The 25,790-nt window shown below is 42.1% G+C and overlaps 1 protein-coding gene across 1 annotated transcript in view; it reads right to left on the minus strand.

Annotated features, from left to right (window-relative positions):
* The window catches only part of tgfbr3 (transforming growth factor beta receptor 3), a 78,302-nt gene that overhangs the window by 17,852 nt on the left and 34,660 nt on the right, over positions 1-25,790 (minus strand). The window contains exons 4-9 of the mRNA XM_023339494.1: positions 20,168-20,305; positions 10,592-10,775; positions 6,946-7,102; positions 6,376-6,523; positions 1,018-1,195; positions 681-940 (exon numbers count right to left, since the gene is read on the minus strand). Of these exons, the coding sequence (XP_023195262.1) occupies positions 681-940; positions 1,018-1,195; positions 6,376-6,523; positions 6,946-7,102; positions 10,592-10,775; positions 20,168-20,305 (1,065 nt within the window). The remainder of the gene's footprint in view (positions 1-680; positions 941-1,017; positions 1,196-6,375; positions 6,524-6,945; positions 7,103-10,591; positions 10,776-20,167; positions 20,306-25,790) is intronic.

The raw sequence follows: 25,790 nt of genomic DNA on the forward strand, positions 1-25,790 counted from the left end.
ACAGATTGGTGTGCTATCACATAATCACCATCAGATGAAGTTTGTCATTTTAATAACTCTCATTTGGAGATTCTATGAGCTTTTGAAGCATTGTCAATAGAGTTTTGTTGTTAATTACTGTGGAGATGACAATCAATAAGGTTCATAATTAGTGTGGAGATCATTCTCTGCTGGGTGACTGCCATCTGGGCTGTTTTTGGCCCCTCTATTCAAAGTTTGCCAGATTAAGTTTGTGTTGAATGAACAAAAACTCGACAAAAAGCATTCTTAGGCAACAAATATTTTTAAAAAGTTGAATATAATTTTTATTACATTGCAGTTTGCAAAGTAGCCAGAAAACTATAACAACTGTTATTTTGTTTTAAACATGTAGCATTGTTTAAAGTGCTGTCCTTGATGAAAAAATTTAATTGAAATTATTTTTGTATGTTGGGTGCGGAGGGATTTTTCTTGATAGTAAGAAAAAAGACAAATAATCAGTTAAAGTATATTCAGTCATTTTGAGGCATTTCCTGTACCAAAATACATCAATGTACATATATTTTTAATTGTATTTATCTATATTTGTTATGTTTTGCAGGATGATTTGTCTGTTCTGCGATGCATGAATTATAAATAATACAAAAAAAGTTGTTTTTATGTAACCTCAGTAGCTAGTCCTGTGAGGCATATACACTCACCTCCAGGCTCTTTCTGTCAATGCTGACGACCATCCTCTTTTCCTCACATTGAACACTGAGTTCAACACCCAAAACGTTTCTATCCTCAATGGGTTCTTCGTTGTCATAGTTCAGATTGGACAAACTGACAGGCAAGTGTGCAGGAAATGGAAAGGGCAGACTGGAGTGTGGTGCCGCAGGTCCTTTTTCTGGCAGAGGGCTGACATGACGCAGGTCGAACAGCTCAGGAGGCAATCTGCTCTCCAGATGATCCGATACATCTGGAAGACACACGCAGCCTGGTGATGATGACTTTCACCAGATTAACTCTTCGCTGTGACTGTGACCTTCAGGTTACCTTGCTCTCGCAGTCGGATGTTGAAATGGTTTGCCATAGGGGTGCTGGTGTAAGAGGTGACCGGACTGTAGCCGTTATCTACTGCCCACTTGATCAAGGCTTGTGATCCTGATGGCAAAGGCTGTCTGGGGAAAGTCTTCTCTTCCATCTGGGAGTTAATGGTAACTGTATCAGAAGCCTGTGGAAGAATCACTTCATCAGGTATTTGTTTTTCTCAACCCTTACCCTAAGGGGGTACCCTTACCTCCTCCTTCCACTTTGATCAGCTCTTCATAAATCATAAAAGAAAAAACTTAGTACATCGGCATCATTAGGATATTCGTCAAGTACAGTCCTGCTCTTTTTCTGTGGTGAGTGTGAATCATGTGAATACAGCTGAGGTTGTCATAAGGTGTGGTGAGGGTTGGTGAGGCAGACGCTGTAGACCCAGGTAAGATGAAAAGGATGTCTTTAATGAAGGGTAAACACACTCTAGGAACGGGCCGCACGGCCGAGCTGAAGCCAGGGCTCGACGCCGGTAGCAACCGCTAACAGACAGAAACACGGAAGACAGAGCACACATTCGACAAGGACCCGACGAGGAACAAAGAACACAGGTGGAGTTAAATACACGGGAGGGTAATCACAGAGACGAGACACACCTGGGAACAATCAAGGGGAGGGGAGGACAGGACAACGAAGAGACGCAAGGACACAAAAAACTCTAAATGAACACAGAAAACACAGATCCTGACAGTACCCCCCCCTCAAGGGCGGCTACCAGACGCCCAAAAAAAAAAAACCACAACAAGGGTGGGCGGAGGGGCGCCGGATGGGGGGCCAGAGTCCAGAAAAAACAAAAACACAACAAGGGTGGGCGGAGGGGCGCTGGACGGGGGGCCAGAGTCCAGAAAAACAAAAAACTACCCACCATCGTGGGCGGAAACACAAGAAGGGCCAAGAGTCCATAAACAAACAAAAAACTACCCACAGGGTGGGCGGAGGCAAAGGAGGCGGGAACCACGGAGGTGGTCCGGTGGTCGTCCGCGGCGGCGGGAACCACGGAGGTGGTCCGGTGGTCGTCCGCGGCGCTGGAGGCGGGAACCACAGAGGCGGTCCGGCGGCCGTCCGCGGCGCTGGAGGCGGGAATCACGGAGGCGGGAACCACGGAGGCGGTCCGGCGGCCGTCCGCGGCGCTGGAGGCGGGAACCACGGAGGCGGTCCGGCGGCCGTCCGCGGCGCTGGAGGCGGGAACCACGGAGGCGGTCCGGCGGCCGTCCGCGGCGCTGGAGGCGGGAACCACGGAGACGGGAACCCCGGAGGCGGGAACCACGGAGGCGGTCCGGCGGCCGTCCGCGGCGCTGGAGGCGGGAACCACGGAGGCGGTCCGGCGGCCGTCCGCGGCGCTGGAGGCGGGAACCACGGAGGCGGTCCGGCGGCCGTCCGCGGCGCTGGAGGTGGCGATGAGTCCCGGGGGCCGCCCACAGACGGCGACGACGAGCCCCCCGAGGCAGGGTCTCTGGTGGAGCACAGGGGGTCTCGGTCGGAGCACAAGGGGTCTCGGGAGGAACGCTGGGGGTCTCGGTCTCGGGAGGAACGCTGGGGGTCTCGGTCTCGGGAGGAACGCTGGGGGTCTCGGTCTCGGGAGGAACGCTGGGGGTCTCGGTCTCGGGAGGAACGCTGGGGGTCTCGGTCTCGGGAGGAACGCTGGGGGTCTCGGTCTCGGGAGGAACGCTGGGGGTCTCGGTCTCGGGAGGAACGCTGGGGGTCTCGGTCTCGGGAGGAACGCTGGGGGTCAGGGTCTCTGGAGGAACGCTGGGGGTCAGGGTCTCTGGAGGAACGCTGGGGGTCAGGGTCTCTGGAGGAACGCTGGAGGTCAGGGTCTCTGGAGGAACGCTGGAGGTCAGGGTCTCTGGAGGAACGCTGGAGGTCAGGGTCTCTGGAGGAACGCTGGAGGTCAGGGTCTCTGGAGGAACGCTGGAGGTCAGGGTCTCTGGAGGAACGCTGGAGGTCAGGGTCTCTGGAGGAACGCAGGGAGTCTCGGTAGGAACACAGGGAGTCTCGGTCTCAGGTGCGCCGGCTGGAACGCCGGCTGACTCGGCCTCGGGTGCGCCGGCTGGAACGCCGGCTGACTCGGCCTCGGGTGCGCCGGCTGGAACGCCGGCTGACTCGGCCTCGGGTGCGCCGGAGCGAAGCCTTGGAACCGGCCGCGTAGGCGAGCCGCAGCGAAGCCTTGGAACCGGCCGCGGAGGCGAGCCGCAGCGAAGCCTTGGAACCGGCCGCGGAGGCGAGCCGCAGCGAAGCCTTGGAACCGGCCGCGGAGGCGAGCCGCAGCGAAGCCTTGGAACCGGCCGCGGAGGCGAGCCGCAGCGAAGCCTTGGAACCGGCCGCGGAGGCGAGCCGCAGCGAAGCCTTGGAACCGGCCGCGGAGGTGACAGCTCCGGAAGGCGACGAGGGGCCGGGTCCACCGGCGGCTCACGTCGCTGTCTCCGGGCGGCCTGGGGTGCGCCTGCTGGAACGCCGGCTGATTCGGCCTGGGGTGCGCCGGCTGGAACGCCGGCTGATTCGGCCTGCGGTGCGCCGGCTGGAACGCCGGCTGATTCGGCCTGCGGTGCGCCGGCTGGAACGCCGGCTGATTCGGCCTCGGGTGCGCCGGCTGGAACGCCGGCTGAAACGGCCCCGGGTGCGCCGGCCGCACCGGTTGGGGGTGCTGGTCCCGGAGCTGGAGCTGGATCCGGGCTGGCGGAGAAACTGTGCGGCTTGGGAGGCAGAGGTTCGCCAGCCATGACGGCTAGAGCCGCCATACGCTCCCACTCTGCCTCCCTCTGCAACTCCACCAACCCCTGGTGCGGAAAACGAGGAACCCAGTAGTCCAGTAGGAGCCCCAAGCGGATGGCGAAACCGAGCCGTCTGCAGGCAGCGTACGGTTTGGCCATCGCCTCCTTATATTCCCCGATCGTGTCCGTCAGCTCCTTTAACTCCACCGGGTCCATGGTGAAAAGAAAAACGCGTGCCTCACCGTACTTCCTGGTCGGGTCCTTCTGTCATAAGGTGTGGTGAGGGTTGGTGAGGCAGACGCTGTAGACCCAGGTAAGATGAAAAGGATGTCTTTAATGAAGGGTAAACACACTCTAGGAACGGGCCGCACGGCCGAGCTGAAGCCAGGGCTCGACGCCGGTAGCAACCGCTAACAGACAGAAACACGGAAGACAGAGCACACATTCGACGAGGACCCGACGAGGAACAAAGAACACAGGTGGAGTTAAATACACGGGAGGGTAATCACAGAGACGAGACACACCTGGGAACAATCAAGGGGAGGACAGGACAACGAAGAGACGCAAGGACACAAAAAACTCTAAATGAACACAGAAAACACAGATCCTGACAGAGGTAATGGGCGTGTAACAGCCTGATCAGAGCTGAGAAGTCATGTTAGTTTGCTCTTAAAAGTTAGAATCCTGCCCTGCTTCTCCCACCGTGTGAGGATTTGTTCTTTCTCACAGTCATTTCCCACACAGTCAAGCCTCTTGGGCAATGCCAACGAAAGTTTATTAGGCCATCAAATGACTTGCATAGCTGAGCATCTACAAAACAGTGATTGCACAAGCACAGCATCCTGTCTATACTCACTGTCAAGTGAAAGTGTCAGCAGTTTGTCATTGGGATTAGGACACTAAAAGCCTACACTGGCTTTACCAGCTGTTTGCAGCCGTTGTGGTTTACAGGAAGACTCCTCTGTGACTACAACAATATTAGTCTGAGTGATGTTCATGCACAGACGCTGGTGTGGACTTTGTTATGAGAATGTCACTAAAGTTGTGATTTAATAACAGCTGTGGATAGTGGGGAATGTGTTGACACACTGCATTTCTGCATGGTACTCCAGCTGCAATATGGCAGCTGGGAGCATCGCTGCAGGATCATGACTCTGAACATCAGACTCATTTCATTCTCTCCATGAACTTCATGAACCACTGCTACCAGGCAAAGGGAACCACAACATTAAAAGCACAACTGTTAGACCCGTACAGACCCTAAAATGTCTAAAATGTCATAAAATAATTATACTTATTTTATGTTTTATCTATATTTGCACACTTTGTGTTTTTTTATTTATTTTTTACTCATTTCTGAAGTGGAGTTCTGAAATCTGAAATTAGTAAATTTTCTTTTAAAGATAATGTGGCTCTAGTGATTTTTGGCCAGGATGTCCCGGGATGCTCGGTATCCCGGGACATCCTCTCTGTCCCAGGATGCTCTCGTATTAGTATTTTCCCATACATTTCTCATATTTGAGTAATTACGTCGCACGCCCCCAGTGATAGCACATCGATATGGTAGCCTTTTTGTCTTCTTCACACCTCCAACCCCACAACAACTCCCTCCCCCTCCTGCTCCTATGATACTTTGTAATACAGCCAAACAAACCTCTGGTTCCTCTGGCATTTCCTCAGACATTTCATGAAAACGGCTTCAAACTGTACATGAACAATTCAAATTTAGTGCCATTAAAACCATATCTTTTTAAAATGTTGCCTGACATAATGCTGACTGACAAATGCCTATTAAATATGTTATATATAAGGCATGTATTCACCAAAGCCACCCAAATTCAACAACTAGTTTGCTAAAGTAAAAATATTTCTGATTGAAATGAATGCTTCAATAGCTAAAGATTGGGGTTTATGGGAATCCAGTTAGCTCTGTGCTACATTCTAAGGTCAAGAACAATAGCTGCTGATGGTTGACTTTACTCTAGGTGGCAACAATGAGATGCAGTAGTAACTGTAAAAAACACAAATATTCACCTTTACACAAGTCTACACTATGTAAACATAGTTGCTAATCCTATATCTCCTTTCTGCCGACTGTTCACCCACTGACACGTGAAGTTCTAAGGGTTTGACCTGGATTTACACTCAGACAATCTGACTGATTTCATGTAAAGCAGCCACCAAACAGCTGTGCAAACACAAAGCGCCTGTGAAAAGTGTGGTGTCATGGCTACAGCAGCATTAGTTTTACCACACACTAAGGAAATGTTGAGCCACCAGTCCACCTCCTTTGAAATGAATACTGGAAGAAGACAGCCTAGAGGTGCATGCGAGACAGTAGCACACTGACAAGCAGAGACAATCCGTCACATAATGTATACCTCTGACAACATATTTATAAGACCTTTTGAAAAGCAGAATATTGATGAGGCTCTCCCAGTGTTGTTTTTTTTACACTGATTTACACTAGAGACAAATTACAACTGCAAGTTATGTAACAACATGATATATGGCTACACTACTCTTTCTGTGTAGGTGCTACATTTTTTAAAGATTTCTTCCTCTGTAATAACTTGTGAGCCAGAGTAAATTTTTTTCTTACCACAACCTCCAGATTCCCCTGCACATTGTGGACTTTGACAACCCAGTGGACAGACTTTGCACATCTGAGCACCAAGATGACATCCCGCACCACCGAGTCATTGTCCTTCAGAGGCCTTAGATCCACAATGACATCCACCTGGAAAGCGCTACAGAAAAAAAAGCAAAAGATGGGAAAGAACCACAGTGTTATCATGCTTCCTATGTCTATCCAACTAATTAAAAAGCTGGGTGCACTCCCAGAAAATAAACAGACATGTGCACCACAGATGAAATAGCACCAAGGAGAGATACTGAACACATACTAAAACGTTCCCAGATTTGCACTCTTGTGTTTTCTGTATCCTGTTGCAACAAATACTGAAGGCATTGTGCGACAGCTAGGTCTTTGAGAGCTTGTTTTGGAAAACGTTCCTCAAAGGAACCCCACTGTGTGGACAGCTAAGCCCCCTCTGTCGTCATCTTTGCTCGAATCCAAAATAAACTCTACAGAGATTACTGAGACCATCCTGCCCTTAAAAATAGGCCATGACAGAATGTACTTTTGGCTTTGGACACGTTGGCTGCTTACCTGCTGGAGTTCGGGGCTTGCAGCTCAATGATGTGGACTTCTTTGTTAGGCACAGACAGGATGCAACCCTTTGACGTCTGTGGCTCCTCATAGCTGCCCAGGTAGTTCAGAGACAGGAACCTGGTGTCAATCTTGCAAGTGTCAGAAAACACTGAGTCTGAGAAAAGAGGAATTGTTTGTGTTATTGTCTGGGTCATCTACAAATGTATTCTGATCACCAAGGCTTCATCAACCTTGGCTAGACCTTGATTAGACCAAGCCCTTAGGTGCTGAGTGTTTCTCAGCATCTAAGAGCTGAAGAAGACTTTGTCTATGGGCCCAGTTGAGATGCCCAGCAAGAACCTATCCATCCTCATAAAACTCCACAGAAAATGTGAAAGAGTGGAAATTTACAGCTCTCTATGTGAAGTATGAATCATGTCAATTGGCGATTTGCCAAACCACAGCCTCTAACGATACAAGGCAACTGCTTGAAGGCAGAAAGACCACTCTGCTCACCACAGGCTCACAAGGAGAGGACTTACTAATCGGCAGCAATGATGCAGCCAAGATTTCCTGCATGCTTTGCTTCATTCGCATGCAAAGACTGTCAGTAAATATAAGATTCTTTGTCTGAGAGTTGATGAACTGCAAACCTCAATAAGACATCTGATTACTGTACAAGCAGCATATGAACGGTAAAACAGCTTCTTTAGCTGTAGCTCCTTTACAGATTCTTTCTCTCTTTTTTGTCTGTATGCCTTTCACAGGAAATGTTAACATTTTGAGTTTCTCTTTTTTTCAAAGCCAACCCTCCTTAGTCAAAGATAACAGTATTCTGTAAAATGGAAATGATTCATTATCTCAATCACACTGTTGCATATCCACCTTGTCTTTCAAAGGATAGAATGATATGAGATCTTAGATACATACCACTTTTTCTGAAGCACAAACAATTTCATTTCCAGCAAAGCCAGACTCCCACAGAATGTTTCTGTACACGTCAGAATAAATTCTGCTTTGTAATACTGCAACACCACATATACTGTAGTCTTCGTAGAAATGGGAGGACTTAATGTTTCAGAAAAGACATTTCTTTTCCCCGTTTTTCCCACTTAAGACAACTTTCAAATATGCCAACATATGGGGCAAAGTAAAAGCAAAAAAAATGTGATAGTAGCTGAAAGACTGAAACTCTTCTTCTCTTCCCCCTAGGAGCCTCCAGTGTCACAGATTCCCTGTTATTATTTTCCTCTTTTACACAATTTCAGCATATCCTCCATCACCTGTCTATCTGTCCAATACATCTGACAACCAGATGACAAACCAGAAAACTCTGAGCAGCATACACATCCAGCCTAATATTAACTTACTTAGCAATAGCTGCAGGAAGTGGAGGTAACAGGTGGAGACCCCTGTTACCTCCTCCTGCCTGTTATTTACTGTATATTTGTTCTGAACAATTTGTCTCTCTATTTTTTCCCACACCATCTCATCCTCGTCACATTGGAACACAGGAAGAAGTGTCAATATTTTCAAAAGAATTATAGATTTCATTTGAATGTAGCCAGGCAATCCAATTGAAAAAAACCTGAGATCTTGAGAATAAATTCAGAGTCTAGCATGTTGAAGACCGAAACAAAACAGAATAAAAATTCAATCAGGACTGAGACAAGGCAAAGAGTGAAAATGTGGTCTCAATCAGTCTTGAAACCCAGATTAAGACAAATGACAAGTAACAGCATAAACCTTCTCTGTGGTCTTCCTCCCTTGAAGCAGTTTTCTATCCAACATCCTTTGCTCCATATATCCACTATTCCGCTTCACATCTCCAAACTCAGGCTTACCTCTCTAACCTTGTCTCTCACAACTTGAGCAGTTTTAACAATCAAATCCCCCTTGATGTGTGTCTGCATTTATTCCACCCTGACTGCATTCTTCTTCACCTCTCTTGTGTACTGCCTATTGCTTTCGATGGTTCATCCCCGGGTCTGAAACAATTCCAACTTGAGTACATCCAACTCCCTTCCAGCTTCACTACTTTACCTCTCTGTCTTTGACAAGGACATGCGCTTCATATTTGCTATTAAATCGTTTTTTCAGATTTTAGCTTGTCTCCCACATCGCCTTTATAGGACTACAGAACAAACATAGAAACACAAATAATTTATTGAAGATGGACAAAGATATTGTCTACAAAAACAAATGAGATAAATTGATATTTTGTTTCAACTGTGTATGTACTGTATATTAAGCTCTGATCTGTGGTTGGCATGGAGGTAGATTTACATCTGAAGGTACATTGATATATGTGTGGGTATACTATGCATTTACATATCTGTCTACACAGTAATATATGTGTATACACATGCATATACATATATATCTCAATCAAAATAGCATTGAATAATTTTTTTGATTAAGAATTTGTATGTAAACTTGCAGACAGGACTGGATAAGCTATTGCTGCTTCCTGCTCTATTTTTGAACACCTTTTGTGGTTTGTTTGAAATTATGTGTTTTTACTCATGTTTTGTTTCCTGCATTTATGTTTGTTTAAATTTTTAGGTTTTTGAAAACAACAAACAAACATACAAAAAAATAAAGAAAGATCATCATATTATATTGATTGGAAAATCAATATAATTTTTACATTTTTTAATGCACCACATGTGAGTGTAACCAGTATGCAATAAGCACACAACTCCTTCCTGTGGATGTGGTTAGTACGTGAAGAATAGTCAGTTATATATTTTCAGTATCCCCGAGTTGCTAATTAATCAAGAAAAAGCACATAAAGGATGTGAGAATCATTGAAAGACAAATTGCAGTTTTTATCATTCAGACATGTCTATGTATAACCAAATATAGCAAAGTTGTTAAATTGTATTCTTCTGCGCTTCTGTCTGTTATGTTGTGTATGTTTGGAAATCTCAGAAAAAAGTCAGCACTCTCTAGAACATACAGAGACCGCTATTTTATGTTTTAATGGTGGTTAGCTGTGTTAATCCCCAATATAAAATGCTAACATTGACATTTTTTCTTTCTTACAATCATAAAATGTTGTTTTATATCAGATTATGTCACCTCTGCTGTTGCTACTAACAGTTAATAATTTAAAAAATAAACCTATGGTCTTCAACGAATTATAGTTATATATGTTGCATGTTTAGATTTTTCAATAAATCTTTTAAGATATTCAGGCAAACCCATAAACATATGCATTTCATCAAAAGATATATTTTTAACATTTTTTTATTTTTCATCTTAAGATAAACAGCTGAAAATTGCTTCTTTTGTATAAATATGGTAATATTTGCTATTAAATTCCACCAGAAACCTAAAAACCAGTGTAATCATACTTATTTATTTTAAAGTTGCTGTAGTTTTGCCAAATGCAACCCTCATTCCTCACGAGTCTAATAATTCCTAACACTGTAAATAGGCCAAACTAAGAAAAACCACAAATGGGCAATGAAACAGTGTGAGGAGGTGAATTCCTTTTGAGGGAAGGCAGTTCTTTTCTCAAGTGCAGTGAAAGAAAACCTCTAGGCTGGGCCACAACACAAAAGCTAAGAAAAGTTACGCAAGCTAAAGGTCAGTGGGGTCGAGGGGCTGCTAGGGGGCCCAGAGCTATGTTTGCGAGTTTACTGAATCTGGTGCGCACCTTCTCCAACTTTGATGTAGATGGCTTGAGTCATCCTGAGCTCAGAGAAAGAGGTGACTGCCTGATACTTCTTCAGGGCCCAGTTGAGGAGATGCTCATTGCCTTGGGGAAGCCTTTCCTCCTGGAATCGAGTGTTCAGGGAGAAGTTTGTCTGTTTAAAGAGGACCTCTGAGCCCACTGATACCTGAAGGAGGAGAAAAGAGAACAGTGTTAGCAGACAAAAGGAGCTGTTGGATTCAAAAACAAATCTGTTGTCAGTTCTATTCCACGTCTGTCTTCAGCTAAGCTGCAACACTCGTGTCCAACATGAGGAATTTACAAAAAAAAGCCACTAAGAGATAGTTAAGAGATAGTATTGTTAATTGAAAACGATAATGTTAATAATAAAGTTCAAATCTGGATGGGAGGAGTTAGTAGACCAGCTCAACATGGCTGTTTTAGGTTTATTTTCACCTGAGACATTTGAGGCTAAAAAGAACATGGTGACGGTCTGTTTTGAAAATTAAGCCGCCTCTTTAAACGTGGCGGAAACGAATCCCTCACTATGCCCAAGCTATTATTGCAAAGCTTCCACAAATATGCTCCGCCTGTTTTTTACCCACGTCCCTGAACTCGGTGTGGTGTCTGGTTTTCACTGTTTACACCATAGTAGAATGTCGTAGGTGCATTTTCAAAATAGCCACAAGAGGTCGGGGAGCACGAAAGTACTTCACAGCAAATAAACCATCAGATGGAGCCGACTGCCAGGAGAACACAGACCCACACGTACATGTAGCAGGTTAAAGTGTTCCAGTCTGATTTGAAAAATGAAAAACAAAAGTAGGAAAAGTAAGCCTGGCCAGGATACATTTAGGAAGGCCCACCTTTGGCATTTAATGCAGCTCAACCATGTGCCTTACTGCACAGAGATAAACATTTCCATGTGCTGGAAGGCTACCAAACAACCAAATGACTCCAAGAGTATGGCATAGACAGTCTACCTCATTTTATTTCTGTGCTTATTTTTCTTTCTTCCAGTGTAGCCCAGTCTCTGTGTGTGTACTCAGACAGTCAAGGCAGTCCCAATTAAAACATTAAATGCATTTCACTCCAAGCATATTACACAAGACCTTTTTTATAGCAACGCAACAAAGTTACCCCTTAATGGTCATCAAGTTTAATAATAATATAGAGATGAGTCTTTGTGGTGTTTAAGTCAAGCAGATGTGTTTTGTTTTTTTTTATTCTCTTGGGCAACATCTGTCTGACCTCTGAACGTTCCTCTCCGTGTTCCTGGCATTGTCACCGGAGGCTGTAAATCCTCCACATAGACTCTGTCACTGAATTCGTTTGACTTTATTTTTAGTGACTTTACTACAACGAGAAGCTGGGAAGAGGGGAAGATTACGAAAAGCGAATGGGTGGAGCCCGGAGCTGCTGAGAAGCAGGGGTGGAGTTTCTTGACTATTCTTGCCAAGCTCAGCAGAGTTTATCAGTTTAATTGCGGGAATACGACCATAATTAGTCGCAGAGAATTACAGGGGGAAAGCCTGAAAGCCAAATTAGCTCCAGGCCTTCCAGAGCGCTGAAAACCTCAGGAATCTGAAACAGGGAAGCGAGGGACCCACTCTGGGCTTTAACTAACTTTCTCCACTCACATTCCGTCTTGACTTAGCTGACAGACGAAACGGAGCTCAAAAAAAAAAAAAAGCAATTTCTGCCACTGGCTTATATAGAAATCATAAATATAAGTAGGCTACATAGCATATTATTTACTTAAGCTGCTGCAGTTTTACGTCTATTGTTTGCACACTCATAAAGTAAATTGCCTTATTAAAATCCAACTATTGCCTTTTTGTAGCATATGGACCCATGTTTGCAGTATAGATAACCACAGCTTTCTGAAACACTGGAAGGTGAAGACATCCAACTTCTGAAGCTGCATTTCCCTGAAAAGCAGAACTTCCATGAAACAGAGCCCAATGCTTATTAAGCAATCTATAGCGATCACTCCCAAGTCTTTTCTAAATGTGGATTATTTTTAAAGGAGCAATGTGCTATATAAAATCTGCAGGCTGCCTTAAATTGAGAGAAATTCTTCCAAGGCGGTACAGAGAGTCAGAGCAGGGACTGAAACACATCTATTCAGAATTGTAGAAATTCTTGTTGGCAGCGACCACTGAATTAGTAAGTAATGACTTTTTTTTTAAAAATTGTTGGGAACCTACCCAGAAAAAAGACATGCTATTCTGAACCTCCACCTAAAAGTTACACTAGCTAGCATTAGCCGCTAGGTTGATGATGGCAGAAAACTGTTTGTGTTGTTTCCAACTGTATGTTGTGATCACAAAACATCTTCAAAATGTTTTAAAGTACCTTCCTTTTCACAGTTACCATTGTCATGCACATTTGAATGTAAATTAAATTTTTAAACATCTTATATACAGTAAATCATTGCAACTTGTGTTTTATCCCTACAACAAGGATGCCAAAATAAATAAATACACCAGATTTATTCAAAGTGTCAAAACTCCATTGGTAATAAAAGTTTTAAAAAATGAGTTTTCAGGAGATTTTAAAGATCATCCAACAGTTAAGGCACATCCACATTGGCAGAGTTATTAATAGTATCAGAAAATTCCTTGTAATTTTCTAAAATGCTAAATCTTCGACTTATGAGAGAGAAGACCAACTTATAACTATAGTTGCACATTCCACTCATTATAAAATCGTAATGCTTCCTCAACAAAATTTGAAAAATAAAAAAATAAAAATCTGTTGACACTATGGTCGAAAACATGTAAGAGTATATATCCTCCCAACTCTTCCAACATAGTGTAGCCACATGTACATCAAAAAGGAGAAGTGCATACCAAATGTTTGAGATCAATTACCCAAGAGCTGGAAGACTTCACTGAGCAACACCCAGAGTCTGGGAAACGGCAAAAAAAAGCAGAAAACATGAGGTGTTGCAAACAGAAGAGGGTGGTGGAATGTGCAGAAAGGCCTGATAGATGAAATGAACACGCAGTAACTCTCTGGTGGTACTAATGTGCTGAAGGCCTTTTTGTGACTGATTTCATCCTCTTTTTCTTGATGAGATATGGGGGAACTAATGGCAGGGCTTGCTGTTTTTGAAAACCGGAGGGGCCCCTGCAGTGGAGAAAACAATACCATATGTCTCTGCGCCACTCTGGAGCGTTCCTCTGACGTCCCCATGTCTGAATCAAACCCAGTAGTGAATACCCATGGTTTCCATTAACAGTTACAGGGAAGTGCTCATGTGAGAGCTCAAACTACAAGCTTTCAGCTAATGAAAGAAACACGGGAGTAAAGAGGCGAATCTTGGCAAACAAACAATGACCAACACACAAGCCAATTACCAAAATTTACAGTGTTGTTCCATCAAGAGGCATAAAACATTTGCTTCAGATTAAGACTTTCAAAGATGCAAGTGAGCCCCCTCCCCAGCCACCCAACAAAACCAAACCCTCCAAAAGAAATATATACATTTGACCACAAAGTCAACACAGCACACTCTGCACATGTGTCCCACTTCAGATCCTGCTCTCCCTTGATAAAAGTGAAAACTGGCTGTTATTCAGTCTTCATATTTCATGTCATTTCATAACCAGGATGATTCCTGGCTGCTGCTGATTGACAAAAAGTACTGCCGAGAGCATGTTTTACTGCAAAAGTCTGGATTCTGGCATATTAAAAGCTGGCTGGGTCCATGGCCACAGCAACAGTGTACTCAACATCTATGAAGCTTTGCCAGTGAGTCAATTAAGTCTACAGAGAACTCAGACCAGGAAACAAGGAATGGCAGAACTTATTCCAAGTTCTATTGTCTTTCTTTTAGAAGGTGGAGTAACGAAAGCTAACCGGTGGTTTGAGATATCCAGCATAAAGCTCAAACTTAGTTCTTCTTTTCTTTTTCTCACATGTTTGCTGCCCCACCTACAAGAGGTGATCAATGGAGATCTGCAGCTTGTGGATATGCTGCAGCTTCAACACACCTAACAAATAATCAGGTGATCAGCAGCAGTCTCTGAAGAACGTAACTCCATGCTGGGGAAGCAATTAAGCTATTCAATTCAGGTATGTTGGAGCAGAGACACACCTAAAAGTTGCAGTACACTATGAAGACTAAAGTCTGATGCGTAACGGTTTATATTTGTGGTAGCCAAAGACAGTCCTCAAGGGCCGGCATCCTGCAGGTTTCAGTTCTCTCTTTGGTGGTAGTAATAAACCTTTCAACATATTGATGTTCTTCCTTGGGCTTCTAATGAGCCATCATTTGATCCAGGTGCGTTAAACCAGAACTAAAACATGCAGGTCCTTTCAGGACCAACTTTGAGCACTACTGGTTTATATAGAGTCTATTCTTGGGTTAGAATGGCAAAGGTTAAATCTAGAACTAAATCCAGTTGAGAATTTGTGGCAAGACTTGAATTTCAGAGCTATTATGAAGTAGAAGGGTGGGTAGAAGTTTGGAAAAATGCACAAGGTTCTTCTACAAAGTATTGACTCAGCAGGCTGAATACAAAAACATAGGGCTGGGTGAAACGGCTTAAAAATAAAATCTATGATTTTTTTACACTAAATTCGATTTCTTTCCCCTCTTTTTTTTCTTAAAGTTTTTTTACAAATGACCCAAAATATCTTAAAAAAAACTGGCTTTTATTTCTATCATTCCTTGTGTGAGTTGACATCGGAGTAGAAATAAATAGAAGTTGTAAAACATGCTTGTCAAACAATATGGTAGTTCATGGGTGGGCTAACATCACTCTAAACTTTGAAAACTCAGAGTGCACTGGTGAAAAAAAAATATCAAAATTTTTCCAAACAATGAATCTTCCAAAGCAGAAAATTACATTTTTCTGCTTAATCGATAAATTCAAGTTATCGCCGGGCCTACAAAAACACCCCACTATTTTGAGGTTTTCATAGTAAAAAAAAAATGCAAGTGGGTATGAATACTTTTGCACTGTGCCGTCATTCAAAGAAGATAAAAAAGAACTCTCGGAGTGTCAAAAACATAATACTGTGTTTAATTCAGTGTTTCAGTTTCTAAAATTTTTAATTTCACTTTAGTTATAGTTTACTGTAACTTTCCTAAGTTGCAGGGATAATTTGGGACAACATGTTTTCATGGTCATCAGATCCCAGAAATGAACAACTTTAAATTTGATGTAGGAGCTTATGGAGTGTAACTGAGAAACAAAGCATGCCTCAGTGGCCTTCTAGTTTCTAAAATCACCGGTGGAGCGCAGAGCAGATAGCTCCGTCAACAATGCGTTGCGAGGTGTTCCAAGTTTGAGGCATGTTAAGGAGGTGTCACAGTGGAAAGATGCAGAGAAGCAGATCTGTGCCTGTGACTCCTCTGGGTTATATTCCAGCAAGCAAGTCAGGTGGGTGAACAAGAAACCAGCAGCTTCTAATACCAGAATGCTCCGGGGCTGTCACTCAAACATGAAATAGTTAACACCTAATTCAGTGGGGGCCCGTGGAGTCAGTAAAACCATTAGCTCAGCTTTGTCTGACTGCAGGGGCCTCCCGCTCCACTGTTAAGTTTCCACACTTAACGACCTGGGTTTTGAGCATCTGACGAATACCAGCGAAAAACACTAAGAGTAAAAGCTGACACTTCGGTTTTCACTCAGTGAATATACTTGTGATTGTCAGATATATACGTATATCTGATATATATTCCTACAACACAGAGACGTACAGTGCGCTGCAAAACTATTCATACCGCTTGAGCTTTTCTCAGATTAAGTCACATTTCAACCACAAACGTCAGTGTAGTTTATCGGCATCTTCTGTGACAGACCGACATAGGCATGGTAGCAACATAGATCCGAATTAAATATAGGTACGTGGTTCTTCCTAAGCCTTTTTTTCTCCCTTGGAGCTGAAGCAGAAGTGAAAACCTTAAAAAAACTTTACTGGGGAATGATGTTTAACACTGTTAGACACACAGCAGCAGCTCTGCCTGCACTGCATGTTTTAATGACGCTTCTCAGCTGTTTTCTGTCTGCCACTACTGACAAGTGGAGGTATTTACTTTGACACTGGCCTGCTGGTCCCCACAGACTCCCAGGCCAAATGCACATCCATCTGCATTGAATGCATCATTCTGTTAGACACGAGAATATTTACGTTACAGAACGTTGAAGCATATGACGCTCGGCTTTTAAGGCTGTCGTGCATATAGTTTCGAAAGCCATTTGCTTTAAGGATTTCATTAAAAGAGCTTAATATTAGATGAAATGCAGTAAAAAAAAAACATAATAGCTATTACACAGAAACCTTATTGTGCAGGAAGCACTTTAATGTGGAGGTGAAGATTACTAATATTACTGAGCGATGAAAGCCCCAGTCACGCAAGTGGAAAGAAGTTTCATAAGGTCTAGTGCAGGCTTATTAATACTCTCCTCTAAATGTCAAATAGGCTGGGACACACAAAATATGTGGGTGGAACACAGCTCTTAACGTAATGAATGCGTTTATAGGCGAGCCGCTGCGCAGTGCACCGTTTCTGCAGCCGGTACGTGTCACACTGGCTTTTACAGCAGGATGTTTTGCGTTGGAGAAGTAAGCAGGAAACACTTGAGCACATGTGGAAATCATTTGTGTACCTGATGCTGCATTCCTCCACAATGCCGTGGTGTTAAGATGCAATTGAAAATGATACGATTGCTTTTGGGAAGGCCAAAACACAGAAAAGCCTTTAGACCACAGGAAGGCAAAAGCGGAGGGGGAAAAAAAAGAAAAAGATTTTCATATAACATAATAAGGACTTGGCCTAGGCTTCTGGTTTGCATTCTGCGGCAATTCTTCTCGTGTGATACACAGGATTTCAACAAGAGCACTAAAGAAGTCCATTTTTAGGCTGTTTTCTATTAAATTTCCCAAAGAGGCCCCCTGGTACCTTTGCTAAATATTGCTGGCTCCCTCAGGGACCCGGTTCTGGTTAAACCATGATATCCCTCACTAAATATTCTCATTTTACTCAACCAATTGTACCCTGATTCTAACAATAACCCCTGTTGAGCTAAGGTACGAAATAGAACAAAAACAAAAAAGGGGGAAAAAAACGAATCAACTCCTACAAAACAAGAGCTGAATCCTAGAACATTTACTGCCACTCCTCATGAGAATGATAAACATATTCGTTTGGGGATTTTAATTATTTAAATTCTTTAAATAGTGTAGAATAATTTGCCCAGCAAGCAACTGTTTCTTACATAGCAAGATGCAGATCAACCACATGCTTTTCATAGCCGTCAACAATATTCAGCCATAATTCTGGTTGAATATTTGACCACTCTACTTGGCAGAATTATTGGGGCTCATTTAAACTGATTTTATTCCTGGAACAGATTGAGGATACAAGCATAACCCACAAACTGTAAATGTGTTGAAGAGATCATTCCTAATGGTAGCCTGCTTTGATCACTGCCAAACCAGTTCTGATGTGTGTTTAAGGTAAATGGAACTGGAACAATCAATCACCCAAAAGGTTTTGGCTGTCTAGCCAATGATGTGAAGTGAGGTAGTCTGCCCTCCTCATGCAGACTACCTCACAGTATGCTCAAAATGCTCCGATTTGAGGGACGGATCAGTGCCAGTAGCAACAAAACAACCCCTCAGAATGATGCTACCAACACCTTACCTTCATGCCTCCAAACATTCATCTTCTCAAACTGACCAAACCTCTCACGTTTTTTTTTTCTCAAAATCCGTTTGGTTCGCCAATTGGGTTATTGCAAATTTCAGTTCAGCTTCAAAGTGTTGACTTTGGTTCCATCTTGGTAGGAACCATTTCCATGCGAATACAAAGAATCACTTCTCTTCAGTATAGAGGGACACTGGTTTCCAAGCTCTTTATGGTTCATGGCATGCTTGAGCTGTGGTGAGTACTGGATTGCTGCTGAGGGTGGTAGTTTGGGCCTTTATATAGACCCTGGCAACATGGTGACACATCAAAAGGACTTCTATTTAAAGTAAAGTTGTTTGAACTGATGATCTAAATTCACTGCTGTTTAAAATGGCTCTAAAAGACTTTCCTAACTTGTGTGAACATACAACTCTCCTTTTAGATTTTTGACTGTTGTTTCCAATTGTTCTAAGAAGCGATCACTCCTAGTGCCAAATAATGTCACATATGTTTCTTTCATGCTGGCAAAGAGAAACTACAGCCTGCCAATTAGTTGTTGGCTTTTGTAGAACCCTCAAAAAGATTAAGGTGATCTTGTAAATACTTAATGCTGTGTGAGTAATTATGATCCTCCACAATATAGTCAAGCATGTGTAGGCAATTCTTATAAAAAGTATTACAGTAGTGTGTTTTATAGTCCTTCATATAAATCAAAAGTAGAATTAATGTGAGGAAAAAGACTACCTTTTTTGATGTTTTTCTAAAAGCACTTCACAATCTGCATGCAACACAATTGAACATCGGAACAACCTTAGAGGAGGCTGGAAATCAGGCTGAAGACTGATACAACTTTGTCTTCCTCAACAAAAAGATTTAGACACTAAAATAACAGATGCTACAAAATAAGAAATAACCCAAACATGACATGACACTACGTTGCAAAAGCTTATCAAGTCATTTTGGACTAGTTTCTGGTGAATATATCTTAGAACACTTGAAATAAGTATAAGTAACATGCCAGCAAAATATTATTTTCAGCAACAACAATACCTATACCACAGGAATTTTTGTTTTAAGTCTATAAACTTAAAACAAAAAAACTTAAAACTTATTATTGCATAATCCTACAATATTGATGAAAAAATGCTAGTTAAATTGAAAGATAATTTTACATATAAGAAGACATTTTCAACTTTTATTTGTGAAATAATTTGCCAATCAAACTTGTACTTTTTTCATAAAAACAAGCTCCCATATCTCACCAAATGATTACATCTAAGTTAATTTTGTAGTCTTTGTATTAGTGCAGTGAAGATTTTATGTGTTTTTGCTTTTTTGTGAATGAATACAAAATGCAGGCACAAAGCAATCTATCATGTTTCTGGACAGAAAGAGCCATTAGTCACAAATGAAAAAAAAAAAAACTGAACAGTGGTGAAACTTTCAAGGAGTGACTGACCAACCAAAATCACTTCAAGAGTGTATTATTAGCTCATCCGGGAGTCTACAGAGGAATGTAGAAGAACATATAAAGCACTGCAGGTCACATCTGCCTCACTTAGAGTCAGTGTTCATGATTCAACAAAGAGAAAGAGTCTGGACAACAATTGCATCAAAGAATGACCAAAACTACTGTAGAAAAAAATTAACACAAAGACCTGCTTGAATAAAATTTGTTTGTTAACTGTGACAAAAAACAATTACAAAATGACTTGTGAGAACTGTAACTGTAAATCCCCAAACAAATAAAAGAAGATTGATAACTTGCTGCACTGTCATTTTCGCATCACAAGCCAAGCTCCTCTGCAGATTTGCGATGCATCAAATATTTTAGTCATAGACATAGGCAACTGGGAAGAGAAGACAGTGAGGAAATGAACACAAAGCTCGAGGAAGAGGGATTTAAAGGCTTTAAGTGATGCTGGACTCACATAAAAGGTATGATGGATGTGCGGGGCCAGGTTCTCTGCCTTAACATTCCATATCACAGGTTGGGGGGAGTTAAGCACAAAGACCAAGCGCTTCTGGTGCTGGCGCACAGACTGGATGGGCTTGAGATGCAGCTCAACCTGGTGAGAGGAGGAAATAAGAATCAGAGAGAGTTCCCATGAGAAAGACAGGTTTCCTTTTCAACCCGTAGCGCACATCATGATCTCTTTTCAAATACAAATACATGACATCAACATCAGACCTTTGGATTTTCTCCCCCTAGCAAGAAATAGGCAAAACAGAGGGACTATCATTGTGTAAACATAGATGTGTTGTGCTGTAGATTGTTCCTCTTTATCTGGCTTTTGGGGCTGTTTCTGAACTTTACTGATATAGTGGAAAAAGACAGCATGCTGAGTTCTCCCTAAAAGGATCTTGCTTTGCTCTGATATGCATCCTCAGAGGGATCTGAACTTTCACACAGTGGAGTCTTTGTTAAAAGCAGAAAGCATAGTAAGAGGCTGGTCTCTGTTGTGATCTCTACAGCAATGCAACTATGTGTTTGGTTCTCAGAACGCTATTCAAACAGATTTTCACTGCTAGAATGAAGGCAAAAAACAAACTTTCATGCGGGACCTTATTTTGCTTCCTTCTTCCCTGGATCATTTGAACTAAATACAACTCTGCATGGACGTCCACTGAACCCAATCTCATCTAAGACACAAATCTGCCACTTTGTTCAGTTATCTTTCTGAAGTTTTAAAATTATACTTTAATTTGTAAGCTTCACACCTCCAGAGTTTGCTTTCTGTCAGGCTGTTTTGGGAACTGGCTGAAAGATTTAGTGAGCTGACAGTAACGCTCTTCGTCTTAAAAGGCTCCTTTTACTCACGTTAATCCAATTAGCCCCATCCAGTGTGTCAGCAGAAAAAGCCAGTAAATCACAAGCCCAGCCCATATTATGGGACTTGACGACCCTTGAAGTAATTTAATCAGTTACAGCTAACAAAAATATTGGTCCTCCTTCTTATGAAAACACAGCGTTTCATTGAGACTATTTCTAAGAAAATTAAGTGATCTGATATATATATATTTTTTTTTTTTTTTTTGAGAAAATCAACAACCAAACTTTGCTGTTTTAAATGATTGGTGTAAAGACAAGTTCAAGCAGAGTAGTACATCTGCTTTAATTGTATTAACATTTTACAAACTACATGTTATTTACTTTGCACTCTTTTTCTTTCTCTGTTTTTGTAGCAAATATCTTACAGGGAAATTTTCACCATGGGAGGATCAAAGCAAAGAGGAGAAATAATTAACTTTCAAGCATGGGCTAGTTATATTATTATTCTAGTTCCAGCATAGTGGAGGAAAACAGTTTGAATCTGCTTCGGTTGTTCTTTACTTTTAATATGGTGTGATTTACCTAAATGAAGATAAAACTGTATCCAAAGCTCTGCACATCACATTGATTACTTATCAATCCATTAACACAAAATGGAAACCTACAAAAACTTAAGCCACAGCTCAGGTTGGAGAAACTGCTACCAGCACAATTAGTTGGACATAAGTTACAAGAAGAAAGTAAGAAGTTTAACACGTTTTACCATGTAGGGGACAAGGGAAACATGTGGAAGGAGGTTCTCTGGTCTGAATAAAAATGTCACACATTTTTATTTTAAATACACTTTACAAATATGCACTGGTTTGTGTTGTGCTATGATCTAAAATTTAAAAAAAAGTGTGCAGAACATTGTGGTTGTAAGGTGACAAAAAGGGAAACGTTTCAGGAGGTGAACATATTTTTGCAAAGTTCTAGATTCATATTCATACATGAAAGTGTTTGTATAATTTATCAGCTGTTTGTGTATCAGATGTGTAATCATATTGTGAAGGAATAACATTGATATGTCAATAAATGCTGGAGAATAATCTTAAAATGTATACTCTGTAAAGCCAGGCTGTTTCATACGAAACGGTTCAGAATCTTAGAGCCATTTGTCAGTTTTCAATTTTTCAGTTAGAGCAATCACATTAATGAGGAAAAATACGAATTTCATATTTTCTTGTAATCGCTCAAGATTCTGGCTGAAAATTAGGATCAGATGTTTTCTACTTAAGAACGTCAGTGTTTTTTTTTTTCATTATGAATAAAACCACTGCTGCATTTACTAAATCTGTCCCTGATAAAGTAATTTAGAAGGAGAGAGCAGCACTGTGAAGAGAGAAAACAGAAGCATCAAAGCCCAAATATTTTACCCCAGGAGGAGAGGAGCACAAAGTAGAACGTTTAAAAACGGTGATGCTGCAAGAATCGTTGAGATGTTCCTTTGAGACAGGAAAATGGAAGAAATTACCAAACACTTATCTATGAGGCAATCTGGATGAGGATCTAAATAAACAGATCACAGACTCGCTGTCTTTCCTCCAGATGCCCCCCCTCCACCTCCTCTTCTTCACGCCGTCTTTACTCCAGACACTGGGAAACGTGTTGTTCCTCTGAGAATAACAACAACCGAGATATAATCATACCTGGCTTGGCTTTGAGGTCCTGGCTTTGAGAGATGGAACAGCGGGTAAAAGAAGAATGAGAGTGAGGGGGAGACTTGTTAAAAAAAAAGGAGGAATTTTAAAGCCAGACAGAAAGATATCCAGAAGACGTGAGTCACCTGAGCACACACGCATAAACAGAGTGCTGAGAAGGGGACCTGCCAGGAAGCAGTGAGGGTCGAAAAGGGTGAAAATTGTGATAATTCTGGACAATTTCTTTTTGAGAGATTAGACAGTTAGCAGGATTGGGCTTGACTTGACGTTGCCAATTAGTATCTAATCGCACTGAAGTGGCAAATAGAAAGACTTGGCCTGGACTCATATTGGGAACTGAGTCTTATGAGTAATCTTTTTTTAATTTAAAGTGATAAAAGTCTAATCAGAGATGAAAGTAATCCATTATTTGATTAATGTAACCCCCTCTGAGTTACGGTAATGTATTTTAATAAAAAATGCCTGTAAAAGGAGTTCTCAGCAGCTTCCAAGTTTGTCTGTTTTTATTTAACTGAGCCATTAAGCAAGGATTTACAGAATGAAAGCCACAGGCCGCTTCTCTGACAGCAGATTCTCCAGTTAAAGGTGGGTTGTATTTATTAACCTGGGACATTCAAAGACCCCGAGCTACTAAACGTTCATAACAACTTGTTTACAGTTGTAGTTTTAGAATAATGAGCACACAGACATTTCCGACCAAAACAATCTTACCAAAGTCTCAACAAATAAATCTCTTGCTGTTAAACTTCTGGTTCTTCATATTAAATGGTATTTCCTGTTTGACTCAGTAAGAAGAACATATTTGACCAAGATTCCTTTGAACATAAATGCATATTTCTATCTTTGTTAGTGTACATAAATATCTTTTTAAGTATTTATAAAATTTTCCAGACTAAAAGTTGCCATTTTTTTCATACTTTGGCTGGTTTTGCACTTAAATATATATGTCTTTCACTCTTCATGAATAATTTTTTTAACTGATGCGATAAATGTTCATTCATAACGACATACATGAACCAAGGATTAAACATTACCTTCTGTAGCTGGTAGGAAACCTAATCACAGGCGTAAAGCTAGCTGGCCAGAGCTGGAAGAATGACTCCACAGTTGGGTGCTTGAATAATGTTTTGTGAGACTTGTGAGACAGTTACATCTCCACGTCCTGGTGGCTGCCAAAGAGATGAATCTATGACTTTGCAGATGAGCCTTCTTCGTGCCCTGGATTTACTGCAGGCGTCTCCGCTGCAAAGTCATTCCTGACCACCCTGACTAAGAGAATGGACATCGTTGCGTTAGAAACTGACAGCAGACTGCCAAGCCAAGGTTGACCATTTCCGTACGTTTGTTAAAAAGCAAATGAACACAAAGTGTCACCGGAACCTTTCATCAATCGTCAAATGTGTGAGGTCCCTCTCACATTTGACAATTTCTAAATAAATGTAACTTATAGTCTGGAAAATACGGTAAGCACAATTTATGGCCATTTTTTGCCAGTTCAGTTCCATGTTCAGAAAACTGTAAAGGTATTAAATGTCCATGTTTTAAATCAGGTCTAGGAATAACTAATAAATGAGCAAGTAATCCACAGCAAGCGTGTGTTCTAGGCAGAGAGAAGGTAATTTCAATCATTTGAGACTTGAGATTTGATCTGCCCTTGGAAAAAATGACTTGTAAACATCAATGACAGACAGAGGATGAGTCCAACAACCCACAGCATCACTGATTTGCAAGTGATTGTTGAGGACTCAGGAGAAGCAGCTGGTGTTAACATCTCTCCCCATAGATCTGCCATCATGAGGCTCTGGCATAGCTTGTGGGTTTGGCAGGAAACCTCTTCGTAGTAAGATGGGCCTGGGAAGAAGAGGTGCAGAAAACATGGGAGTACCTCTTGTGATTTCTGTCAGGATCAGCCATGTTTGTTTGGAAACAGGAGGCTGGGGCTTATGGATTATCAGGAGGCTGGGACTGAGATTGAGAGGGTCCTGGGGTGTGTCTGCCAGCAGCCACTGATGTAGGTTTGTCCAGGCATATCGTGTTACTGAAATTAGACTTCACAAGGGGGACGACAGCTGGAGCTGTGCAGGCATGGCAGATCAAGAAGGCAGCATGTAAACAATGGAGTTATACAAGAGAAACACAAACCAAACCAGAGAATGTTGACTCCAAACAACAAACCCTACCAACTGAAATACCAAAAAATACATTAAAGATTTGTTGCAACAACCTTCCAGACCACTCAGGTCTTCTGGTTCTGGTTCTGCTCTGCATCCCCAGAAACAGAACCAAACATGGAGAAGCAGCATTCAGCTTCTATGCACCACATATCTGGAACAAACTCCCAGAAAACTGCAAAGATCCTGAAACAGTGAGTTCTTTTAAATAAAGGCTAAAAACCCACCAGCTTAGAGATGCCTTTGATTAGTAGTAAGTGGAACATTTATCAACATATATGACGTATATTTGCTTGATGATGGCATTTGACAAAACATACTGTTTATTGCTGGTTTCATAATTAGTAACTGTAATATTTTATGGTGTAAAGCACTTTGAACTGAATTGTTGCTGAAATATGCTATACAAATAAACTTGACTTGACTTAAAGACACTGAAAAAGATTTCTCCTAGATGTCTCTAGGAGTAAAAGAAACCCACGTGGGTGCTTTTAAATCCCTCTGGTGATCGTGTGCTGTAATTGTTCTGGGTGATTTGCTTCCCCTGTCCTGAGCATGTGGTTCTAATTTTATGATCTTCTGAGGCAAGTAAATTACACTACCTTTCAAGAGTGTTTTACAAAGAGTGTGCATCAACACGGTCATGTGATACCCTTTTAAGTCGAACACTGTGCCCAGTGGCGTACACGACAGTCGACGCCGCAGGATGAGCTCCACGTTAGAGAGGCTTCGCAGGAAAAGGGAGTTTCCTTTATTGACAGAGGTAATTAAGTGCCTGATGAGCCTCAGCGATTCAGAAGAAAACCCAAAACATCCTATAATTAGGCAAAAAGTAAGACTAATCTGGCCAAACACGCTCCCTCCCAGGAAACAATTATCAGCTCAAGAAAGAATGAAAGCACAAGGCGAA

This window comes from Xiphophorus maculatus, chromosome 9 (genome assembly GCF_002775205.1).
Source record: "Xiphophorus maculatus strain JP 163 A chromosome 9, X_maculatus-5.0-male, whole genome shotgun sequence".
NCBI classification, from domain to species: Eukaryota; Metazoa; Chordata; class Actinopteri; order Cyprinodontiformes; family Poeciliidae; genus Xiphophorus; species Xiphophorus maculatus.